Consider the following 12,464-nt stretch of genomic DNA (forward strand, 5'->3'; position numbering starts at 1 on the left):
GACAGTTCCTTCGTCAACTATCCAAAAGCACCAAGGATTAAAGTTCAGAAGTAGAAGAATTGATAATAAAACTTAATGTAGGGTGGGTGGGATAGCCTCGACCAGTTATTGGTTATTATGCAAACTTTTTACACTAGTTTGAGGCTTCTTTGATCTCGGCTCCCTGAGGCCAATGTATGGGCAGCCCCGCAATTGCAGTGCTGGTACCTACTAGAGTTGCTATACTAGTCAAATGCTGTCAGCCACTGCTTGCATTGTTTATGCGATGTTAAAAAATTGAAAAGTGTTGGTAATCGGTAGATTTTGCAGGTGTAGAATGTGGCTAACAACCATGCACAGTTGGTGCTCTCCAATGGCGAGAGGATGACAGAGACAGCTGGCTCAGTTTTCAATCTGAAAACACCCCCTCGGTGGACCAAACACAACGACAGTGACCTTTCTGCGGGAAAACCAGGGATGTGCCTTTGACTGAATTAGCCATAAAGACGTCTTGCTATGACTTTTGTTCCAAACTAAAGCATCTAAATATCGCGTTTAATATGATAAGTATTGTTCCCAGCTTTTCTTTTGGTCCCCAGAAATATTACAGTGCTGATTTGGCGATTCATTTTCTTACACGGTGTCACAAAACTTTTTGCTGAACAGAGTTAGTTTTTGAACATATCATTAAAATGACCCTAATGTTTTCAGCAGCGTATTTATCAAACCATTCATCTGACAATACTTTTAAATGCATCATTGTCATGGATGGTGGATTTGATAGATTAGCGAGAGGCACAAAACCCCTTTTTCAAGGTCAAGTTGAAGATCTTGTTTAGTGTTTAGCTGGTTTTTGTTAAAGCTATAGAATAGTATCTTTGTATCTTTTAACTTTTCAGACACATCTTGCAAAATGAGGTTAAAAGTCACTATGCACAACAAGGATTCAGTCAACAAGGAAGCAATGATACACCACAAACGAGTTGATAGGAATATTTCCAATACGGATTTTTAAACGGTAATTTTTAAAATTAAAACTGATGTATTCCAGCGTCAAAATTCATTTTCATATTTATCAAATATGTAAGATAGAATTTCCAGTTAGTGCTTTAAATTTAGTTTAACTTGGAAAATTATGTCAGCAACACCGAAGTGTAAATCTTACTCGTGACAGAATTATTTTTTGAATATTTCAGTCGATCAGCCAAGACCCGAGGTAGCGAAATAAAGCTTTATATTTTCCTTGCACACCGTATTCCGGAGAAACTATAGGATACTCGTGTTTTCATGATGAAGTCAATGTGTCCGGGAACGTAGAAATCCATTGCAATTTATCTAGCCCAGTAGATCTCCTTTGTTCATCTCTATGAAGTAGGGACTTCGCCAGTTGCCAACTCCCGAAGTGCAAAAGCATGCGTCATTTTTCACCCAGTTCGTCTCATCCTCAAAAGACAACTATCAAACCAGCCCTCAGCCCTTTTAGGCATTAATTACTTTGCTATCCAACCGATCTGTTTTTCCTATTATTTGCACAGGTATGTTTTTGCAAGATTAATGCAGTTGGGAGTAGTTATGAATGCATTTGTCACCGTAAGGGCGAAATAGGTAAGCAGAATAGACGTGCTCCCGCCAAAGTTAGATGAATACACGTGAAACTTGTGCATCTTTGGTTTGATGAAAAGCAAACAAACGTTTATGAGTTGTATGCTTAACATGTTTTGCCATGTAGTTCTTATCCAAAGCGTTAATTTTGAATATTGTGGCTGACTGTAAAATCAGCATTGACAGAACTAGATTTAGATGTACGGACATTCCTTTTTCCGGCACAGATGATAGACGTCTCTATGTTGATCACTATTACATGATCTTTTACATACACGTCCTCAATTTGGCCAGAAGGAAGGAAAATGGTCAAGTTTTAATACTTCAGCTTTATACAGTTATATGCCTTATGTATGTTAAAAGGTGAAATTATTTTTAGTGGTGTTACAAAGTTTGTTTTAAAGAGTAAGAAATTGTATTGTGTACTGTGAAGGAATAACACATTCTTATGGACATCTTTTTTCAGATAGGAGTCACTGAAAGGTTGCTGAGCAGATGACTACTTTTTGTGTTCATGTAATCGAATAATGACACTATTGCAAATGAACAGAAGGATTGAAACATTCAAACAGTATGCTATTACTTATTGCTTCACACTTTATAGCCCTGTCCTTGGTGGCTCGACACCTTGACTACCTTGTTCAACTCGTCAATAGACAATTAATGCCTACTCAATTTGATTTTCCACCAGTGTTTGTAGAAATTGATAAATGTTAGCGTTTAAAGGTCACTGTTGGGTTAAAGGTTTGGTAATAGAGGTGTTTAGCCTGTATGGAGGATTTGTGGAAGTGGTTGAGAGCCAGCACTGTTGGGATTAACCCTCTCGCTGAATTTCGACAGGTTGTGAGCAGGTTAAGGACCCTGCACAACAGCAAGTGTCGTCAACCCATATCCCCATCCCCAATCGACTCGGTGTCACCCAAACGATTAATTTCTTTAGTTAATACGTTCCAAAGTCTCCGTTATTTCCATAATACTAGTATATTTACATCCTTTAACATAATCGCTCTTGTAGACTGTCGAGCTTGTTCATATATAACAGGTATGACAAAAACTTCCAGTTAAAATGTGTGGAGTTCAATGCTGAAAGGTCGAAATATGCACGACTCAAATGTTTCTGTACGATCAAAACTTTGAAGCTCTCGGTAGGAAAGAGAAAAAAAATCGGCAAGATATTTTAATAAGGTATCTAATGAAACATACTCTTTGTATAACAACGTTCAAATGCTTACTAAAATACAACACCGGGAATTGCCTATTAAATATTTAAATTAGTGTTAAACTCACCATAAAACTTTCTGTCCGACGATATTGATTTATGAGAGGGTGAAAGACAGGGGCTGTATTTTACCATGACAAACGCATTAGAAAACGAAAGCGATTGACTATTCAAATCTTTCAAACATCCTTTACCTTCTTGGTGTTGCAGCAGACGCCACCGGTTGCACTACACAATTGGAAGAAAAATAAAGCATTTTGTGTCAAAAGTGAGTAGGCAGAGTGTAAATTCTACTCTGTACAAACAGTTGGCGCTGTTGATTCTGGGTGGCTCTCTGGTGGATCAACAGCTATGCATAAAACTATAGGGTTTCTCGTGATTTTAATGTACTGGATATAGATATCAATACCAGCGAATAAAACAATCCCTTTCCAGTATCTGAAAAATGAACAGTCCAGACGCCATAATTGCGTTAACGGGCTTTTAATGTTTACTCTGCCGTAATGACTCTGCAAAAAAGTTTAGGAAAATTGTTGCGAACCCATTCAGATTCTTAACATGGTAGAAATCATTCTCTTAACGGCGGAGTACATTTTTGAATTATTGTCTTCAGTGCCTAATTTTTAGTTTATTAACGTATTCGTTTTAAACATATAATTGTAGATGGGGGTAAATGGATGTAACTGCAACACAGTTGAACGTTGTATTTACTTCAACAAGCCATTACTTATGCAGACCCTACTGTGAACTTCAGGGAGTAAAGAAAACAGCTTAGCGTGGAAGACTGCATTGATTTTTACGTGACCTTTATAAAACAGTCTATCGCAAAATTTCACGGTTTGTACTGGACATCGTGTACCAATATTAATAGGTTAAATCCATCCAATGTAGGAAAGAAAAACGGTTTGTTGGTATTGACAATTCGATTAACTATTCACGTTGCATTAAGCCTGTAGGTTGGATCGGGAGAGACGGGTTCCATGTACTGTGGTTTCCTTTAGCATATATTATCAGGCGATCTGTGAATACACAATTCGAAAGAAATCACCAGCCAGCAGTTTTTGAACACTGAATAAGAATATGCGAAGTACGTGTGCTTCAATGGAAAGTTTTGAAACCAGTACTAGTATTTGAAATTAAAGACACATGCAAACAACACTTGTAAATTAATTTAACACTAACCACGAGTGAATAAAAATATCAGTATCTACTGTAGAAATGAAAACACGAACTCTTCACAATCACATTATAGGGTTGAGATATATATTATTATTTCACTGCATCCTGAAGATGTGACATTTGGTATTTTTTCATCTTTTCACGAGTCAGGCTAAATTAAACCAACGTGTGGAAACACAATGATCACTGTGCATTGGATCCAATCTACACTGAAGTTGGCGTATTAGGTCAGATGCATAGAGGGTACTTCTCCATAATATTCGAAGATACAGATGCGTTATACCGTAGGCGAAGCCGTCCAAATCACGTGGGAAGTCAGAACAAAATTACATGGTTCTGCACAATAGAATTCAAAATGTTCTATTATGTTAGCAAGGAGTTATTACGACAGAAGGCCCTAGCCAAACATGAAACACTTGAACGATCACGAAAGTGTTTTGTAACTTTAGCACTAAAGTTCGGAGTGGTAAACCTTTCTCCTGTGTTGATTTCAAATTCGGCCCCAACCTTCTGATAAGCAATCTGAGGTTAAACTGATTGACAAAGAATTGAATTACTTACAGATTCTTAATCTGTGTAATTTAAGGGTACATCAAATTAATCCAAAATCTGCAAAATAGTCTAGCTCTAAAAGTTAGCTGGTAACAAAGAACAATGTCTCATGAAATAATGGAATCAGAGGATTAGTGGAAGTACTGATCTCAGTGATCTCTGATAATTTCATGAATATTCTACCAAACATGGTTCATAAAGTAATAGCTGATAGCCTTCAATCATCTACTTAGACGTGATTGTGTTTAAAATGACGTTTGTGTTTTGCAGTCTTTTGTCTTAGAACATATGTCAAAAAAGTGAGACAAGCTGTTTGTTTCACAAATGAGGAATAGTTCACAACCCCCCAGGGAACTTCCTCATCTTGGGTTATAAAGACCTTAATCCTGACAAAATAGCTTTAGTATTCCACCATTCTTCACTGTGCAGTCAATTTATACTCAAGGTAAAAACATAAACATAAATGAGCATTATTACTGTTAATTAGGTAACAGAATGTTAGTATAAAACAAAGGCACCCAGATGCATGGTGGTTATTATGCAAAAATCTAAGTTGTTTTACAGAACGATTACTCAATAAGTAATTCATCAGTTTACTGAGGAAAAAACCTCACAACCATGGTGTTGGAAAATTCTTTAATAACTGTCAGAAAGGAAACAAAGTACATCAAGAACTTCAAAAATGTTTGAATCATGATATAGATATCTGCAATAGATATCTTTGGGCATTTTAGGTAGTGTGGACCTTTACGCAAAAGAAAAGGTTAAAACAGTTGAGGACAGTTAGAATGCATCTTGTTTAATTCAAGCTTGATACCCCTCTGTTGTTGGGAAGCACAACATGTTCTATGATTGTCAACCATCAAGATAATTTGCACTGACTTGAACTAATTTGAAAATACTGTTAATAATTATTACCATTCATTTTCACTTGGTGTAAAATAAAACACTTGAATGACTCATCTCAAAATTAAGCTTACTTTATAAGCTCAGTTTGCCTTGAAGTGATCATGTATATATTTTGCATAATACCCACATATTTGGTTCAGATCATAAGAGAATACTGTATTACAGAAGTGTCAATTTGATTCAGTATGAATGAATTCTAATAAACTGAAGATGCTCAATCCATACAAAAAGATAAACGGATGTAATTTAACTCACATAAGCATCTATAGCAGATCTGCAGCTCAGTGGTGGAAATCTCACCTCTGATTTAGAAGGTGGCATTCTCATTCCAGGATATGGGCACATCAGATTGATATAATGTAACAGTCAGGGAATAAAGAATTATTAGAAGTGCTAAAATTAGGCATTAAAATGAGGCTCCAAACACTTTTCTCTGGTGGACAAAACAGATTTAGAGCACTTACAACAGCAGTGAAATAACAGTCATTAGTCACTCAATACCATCAAACAGATTAATTGGGTCTTTGTTTTGTTTGTGGGACCTTGCTGTATACAAATTTGATATGTCCAAACCAACAATTGAAATTACTTTGAAAGTTATTTATTTCCCAAGAAGCACTTTAAGATATCCTCAACAGTTGAAATATGCCACATAAAGAAAATTGTCTTACAAATTAATGCATAGAACTGAGCTAATAAAAATAACATTATTTTCCAGAGGTCAATGGCAAATCTGATTAAAATTCTAAAATTTTTATTTTTTGTTCATGGGATATAGGTATTGCTGGCTAGTTGGGCATTTATTCCCCAGCCCCAATTGCCCTGGACATGTGTTGGTCATCTGCCTTCTTGAACTAGTGTAGTATGTGGTATGTGAGTACATCCACAGTGAGGAAAAGAGTTCCAGGATTTTGACTAGTGATAGTGAAGGCATGGTAATATAGTTCCAAGTCAGGGAGTCTTGCAGGCAATGGCATTCCCATGAATCTGCCGTCCTTGTCTTTCTAAGATGTAGAGGTCACTGGTTTGGAAGGTGTTACTGGAAGAGCCTTGATGAGTTACTGCAGTGTATAGTGCAGATGCTGCACACTGCTGCCGATGTGAACCAGTGGTGAAATAAGAACTGTTGAAGGTATTCATAGAGTTATAGAGATGTACATCATGGAAACAGATCCTTCGGTCCAACCCATCCATGCCGACCAGATATTTCAACCCAATCTAGTCCCATCTGCCAGCACACAGCCAATATCCCTCCAAACCCTTCTTATTCATATACCCATCCAAATGCCTCTTAAATGTTGCAATTGCACCAGCCTCCACCAGTTCCTTTGGCAGCTCATTCCATATACGTACCACGCTCTGCGTGAAAAAGTTGTCCCTTAGGTCTCTTTTATATCTTTCCCCTCTCACCCTATACCTATGCCCTCTAGTTCTGGACTCCCCCACCCCAGGGAAAAGACTTTGCCTGTTTATCCTATTCATGCCCCTTATTATTTTGTATACCTCTATAAGGTCACCCCTCAACCTCTGACACTCCAGGGAAAACAGCCCCAGCCAGTTCAGCTTCTCCCTATAACTCAAATCCTCCAAACCTGGCAACATCCTTGTAAATCTTTTCAGAACCCTTTCAAGTTTCACAACATCTTTCCGATAGGAAGGGGACCAGGACTGCGTACAATATTCCAACAGTGGCCGAACCAATGTCCTGTACAGCCACAACATGACCTCCTAAGCCTCACCAATAAAATAAAGCATACCAAATGCCTTCTTCACTATCTTATCTACCTGTGACTCCACTTTCAAGGAGCTGTGAACCTGTACTCCAAGGGCTCTGTGTTCAGCAACACTCCCTAGGACCTTACCATTAGGTGTATAAGTCCTGCTAAGATTTGCTTTCCCAAAATGCAGCACCTCGCACTTGTCTGAATTAAACTCCATCTGCCACTTCTCAGCCCAGTGGCCCATCTGATCCAGATCCTGTTGTAATCTGAGGTAACATTCTTCGCTGTCCACTACACTTCCAATTTTGGTGTCATCTGCAAACTTACTAACTGTACCTCTTATGCTCACATCCAAATCATTTATATAAATGACAAAAAGTAGACGACTCAGCACCAATCCTTGTGGCATTCCACTGGTCACGGGCCTCCAGTCTGAAAAACTACCCTCCACCACCACCCTCTGTCTTCTATCTTTCAGCCAGTTCTGCATCAAAATGGCTAGTTCTCCCTGCATTCCATGAGATCCAACCTTGCTAACCAATCTCCCATGGGGAACCTTGTCAAACGCCTTACTGAAGTCCATATAAATCACATCTGCTGCTCTGCCCTCATCAATCCTCTTTGTTACTTCCTCAAAAAACTCAAACAAGTTTGTGAGACATGATTTCCCATGCACAAAGCCATGTTGACTATCCCTAATCAGTCCTTGCCTTTCCAAATACATGTACATCTTGTCCCTCAGGATTCCCTCCAACAACCTGCCCTCCACTGACATTAGGCTCACTGGTCTATAGCTCCCTGGCTTGTCCTTACCTTCTTAAACAGTGGCACTACATTAGTCAACCTCCAGTATTCCAGCACCTCACCTGTGACTATCGATGATACAACTATCTCAGCAAGAGGCCTAGCAATCACTTCTCTTGCTTCCTACAGAGTTCTAGGGTATACCTGATCAGGTCCTGGTGATTTATCCACCTTAATGCATTTCAAGACATCCAGCACTTCCTCCTCTGTAATATGGACATTTTGCAAGGTGTTACCATCTATTTCCCTATACTCTATATCTTCCATATCCTTTTCCACAGTAAATACTGATGTAAAATACTTGTTTAGTATGTTCCCCATTTTCTGTGGCTCCACACAAAGGCCGCCTTGCTGATCTTTGAGGGGCCCTATTCTCTCCCTAGTTACCCCTTTGTCCTTAATGTATTTGTAAAAACCCTTTGCATTCTCCTTCATTCTATTTGCCAAAGCTATCTCATGTCCCCTTTTTGCCCTCCTGATTTCCCTCTTAAGTATGCTCCTACTGCCTTTATACTCTTCTAAGGATTCACTCGTGTTGGATGAGTGCCAATGAAGTGGGCTGCTTTGTCCTAAATAATGTTCAGCTTCTTGAGTGCTGTTACAGCTGCATTCATCCAGGCAAATGGAGAATATTTCATCACACTTCTGACTTGAGCCTCGGGGATGGTGGACAGGCATTGGGAGTCAGGAGTAAGAGAGTCATAGAGATGTGCAACACGGAAACAGACTCTTCAGTCCAATTCATCTATGCTGATTGGATATCCTAAATTAATCAAGTCCCATTTGCCAGCATTTGGCCTTTATCTCTCCAAACCTTTTCCTATTCATATACACAGCCAGATGCCCTTTAAATGTTGTAATTGTACCAGCATCCACCACTTCCTCTGGGAGCTCATTCCATACATACACCACCCGCTGTGTGAAAAAGCTGCCCTTTAGGTCCCATTTAAATATTTCCCCTCTCACCTTAAACCTATGCCCTCTAGCTCTGGACTCCCCCAACCTGGAGAAAAGACCTTGGCTATTCACTCAATTCATGCCACTCATGATTTTGTAAAGGTCACCCGTCAACTCCAGGGAAAATAGCCCCAGCCTATTCAGCTTCTCCCTGGAGATCAAACCCTCCAACCCTGGCAACATCTTTGTAAATCTTTTCTGAACCCTTTCAAGTCACACAACAACCTTCCTATAGAAGGGAGACCAGAATTGAATGCATTATTCCAAATAAGGCCTAACCAATGTCTTATCCAGCCACAACATGACCTCCCAATTCCTATACTTAATGCTCTGACCAATAAAGGCAAGCATACCAAATTCCTTCTTCATTATCATGTCTATCTGTGACTCTACTTTCAAGGAACTATAACCTGCAATCCAAGGTCTCTTTGTTCAGCAACATTCCCCAGGATCTTATCATTAAGTGTATAAGTCCTGTCCTGATTTGCCTTTCCAAAATGCAGCATCTCACATTTATCTAAATTAAACTTCATCTGTCACTCCTCAGCCATTGACCCATCTGATCAAGATCCCATTGAACTCTGAGATAACCTTCTTTGCTGTCCACTACACCTCCAAATTTGATGTCATCCACAAACTTACTAATCATACCTCCTATCTTCACATCCAAATCATTTTTATAAATGACAAAAAGTGTAGTTACTTGCTGTAGAATTCCCAGCCTTTCACCTCCTCTTTTACTTATGAGCACTAATATGTAGCTTAGCTCAGTTGACTGGATGATTTGTGATGTCGAGTCTCACCAACAACATGGATTTAATTCCTGACCTAGCTGAGGTCACCATGAAGGTCCTGTCTTCTTATGCAGGCTAAGTTCACAACCAGTCATTCCTCTTGAATGGAAAAGCATATTATGGTGATTTTCATTCATATGACTGGTCCTGAATAATTTCTGGTCATTGACAAAATGACAATAGTGGTGGTATCAATGATAGCAATGCTGTTAAACATTAAGGGAAGGTGATTAGATTATCCCTTATTGGAGATGGTGATTGCCTGGTGCTTTCAAGGTATGAATGCTACTTACCACTTGTCAGCCCAAAGCTGGACATTGTTGAGATCTTTTCATACGGACAAGAACTATATCAGTATTTGGTCAGTTATGAATGGTGCTGAACAATGTGAAATCATCAGTAACATCCCCACCTCTGATTTGATGATGAAGGAAAGGTGAAAATGAAACATAAGATGAAGTAACTGAATGCGGTTGGACCCAGAACACAACTCTGAGACACTGTTGCAGTGATTTCCTGGAGTTGAGGTCACTGACCACAGTATGATTAGAAATTTACACATGACACCAACATTGGTGGTGTAGTGGACAGCAAAGATGGTTACCTCAGAGATCAGTGGGATCTTAATCAGATGGTTCAATGGCCGAGGAGTGGTAGATGGAGTTTAAGTCGATAAATGTGAGGTGCTGCGTTTGGAAAGGCAAATCAGGGCAGGACTTATACACTTAATGATAAGGTCCTGGGAAATGCTGCTGAACAAAAAGACATTGGAGTACAGGTTTATAGTTCCTTTGTGCTGGGCATGACTCCAGTGGAGAATTTTACCTATGATTTTCAATGACTGCACTTTTGCGAGAGCTGCTTGATGCCATAGTCAGTTAAATGCTGCTTTTATGTCAAGGCTTTGTCCACGTTTGGATCAAGGTTGTAATGAAGTCAATAGCTGTTGACCCTGATGGAATCCAAACTGAACAGGTCATTAGTTTGTGAGTGCTGTTTGAAAGCATAGAATGGTGAAATTCTAACTTTTAAAATCTCTCATATAGTATTGTGGAATCGTATATTCATTATTGTTTCAAGATCTAGTCACGGCAACAATTTTAGAGCTAAAATGATGTTCTTAAATTTTAAAAATTATCGTTTCTAATATTTTTTAGATAGTAGAATTTTGAAGAGGGTAGAAATAAAGGGTCACAAATTTAACAATGCAACAAAAGATTTTTATAATATACTTTTTATTAAGAAGTTGGATGTAGCAGTAGGCACCTCTTGCTGTTATAGTGACCCAACTGATGTATGTCAAAGTTGGTAGACAACCACTCATCTAATACAATTACTATTTTTGCCATTAATGCATCAATGCAATGCCCTGCATCATTATCAATCAAAATGGCTACTTTGTGTATATTAGTATCTTCCTTCAGATACAAAAGGAATATTTAATTTGGTCAAAGTCTAAATAGATCCTATGAAAATAAAATGTGGTTTCCTCAGCAATGGAGCTCTGGCTTGATAGGAGCAAAATGCTTTAGAATAAAGCTTTCAATATAAATGGCCATCTGAACTATAAGCTGTTCTTTTCTTGTTTTGAACAAAATTATTCAGCACCTTTTTAAATAGGTGCTGAATAATTTTGTTCAAAACAAGAAAAGAACAGCTTATAGTTCAGATGGCCATTTATATTGAAAGCTTTATTCTAAAGCATTTTGCTCAGTCATTAGATAAGTATTCATAATCCATAAATGATCTTGAAATTTTGTTCTGTCTTGGAAGAGTCTGCGTATACTGTTTTTGTAAATCAGTATATTCTCCAGGTATCTCTTTAATATGAACCTCAAACACCTCTGTTGCTTTCAGTATTAATGTTATTTCCAAAATGGTTAGCTTCCTTTAGTGCATTTCTAATGCAGAAAGCTAACGTTGGAAAAACTGAAAATAAACAAAGCCACAGAGGTAGTTCAAAGGATAAGACGTTTACTTCAATTGATCATTTTGACGACCTTTCTTGTTTAGGAAATGAACAATTAAGACAATTGTTCCCATTTGTATGCCCTCTAATCTGTTCTTGCTGGTGTACTATCTTGGTTATTCAATATAATCTTAACTGATGTAGTATAATTTTAGACTAGCTTCTTTTTCAACTAATTATAGTTGTAAAATGATTAATTATCTTCCTGAAGTTTAAGATTACATTTAAAAAAACACAAGACAACTGATACATAAACTGTATGAGAATTTCCAAAAATAGAGAATAATCATGTCACATCATATAAAGATAACAAAATATAATTTTACAATGAAGAAACATTTTTAAAACTCTTACATTTCCATTTTTGTGTAATTAGCATGTATTAAAGTATTTGGATTTCAGTTTTAAAAGGCTAAATTCTGTTTAAAATTTTATAGGGATCTCACTAGTAATGCAATGAGTATTAGCTTTGCTGCATTTTTGTAAACTTTTCCACATTACAATACAGAGACACAAATTTTACCATCCCCAATCGTTTTTTTGTTGACCAAATGAGAACAGAAACTCCCATTTGGGAGGGGCAACATGACATTTCACTTGAAAATTCTAAACAGGTCACAGACCTTGCATAGAACCAAAGGCAGTGGGTGGGAGCACTTAACTAAAGCGTGTAACCAGCTCAAGCTGCAGGTTAGCCATTTTGCTAGCATTGGAATTGGAAATGTTACAATAAGCTTCTCATGAAAGCATTGAAACATAAACTACAGCTAGAACTTGTA

The 12,464-nt window shown here is 38.0% G+C and overlaps 1 protein-coding gene across 1 annotated transcript in view; it reads right to left on the reverse strand.

Moving 5' to 3' along the window:
* Nucleotides 1-3,284: 3,284 nt before the first annotated feature.
* The window catches only part of c8h10orf67 (chromosome 8 C10orf67 homolog), a 257,483-nt gene continuing 248,303 nt past the window's right edge, over nucleotides 3,285-12,464 (reverse strand). Inside the window, exon 16 of the mRNA XM_072575973.1 lies at nucleotides 3,285-3,819. Coding sequence (XP_072432074.1) covers nucleotides 3,798-3,819 — 22 coding nt within the window. The 3' untranslated portion in view covers nucleotides 3,285-3,797. The remainder of the gene's footprint in view (nucleotides 3,820-12,464) is intronic.

This window comes from Chiloscyllium punctatum, chromosome 8 (genome assembly GCF_047496795.1).
Source record: "Chiloscyllium punctatum isolate Juve2018m chromosome 8, sChiPun1.3, whole genome shotgun sequence".
Lineage (NCBI taxonomy): Eukaryota > Metazoa > Chordata > Chondrichthyes > Orectolobiformes > Hemiscylliidae > Chiloscyllium > Chiloscyllium punctatum.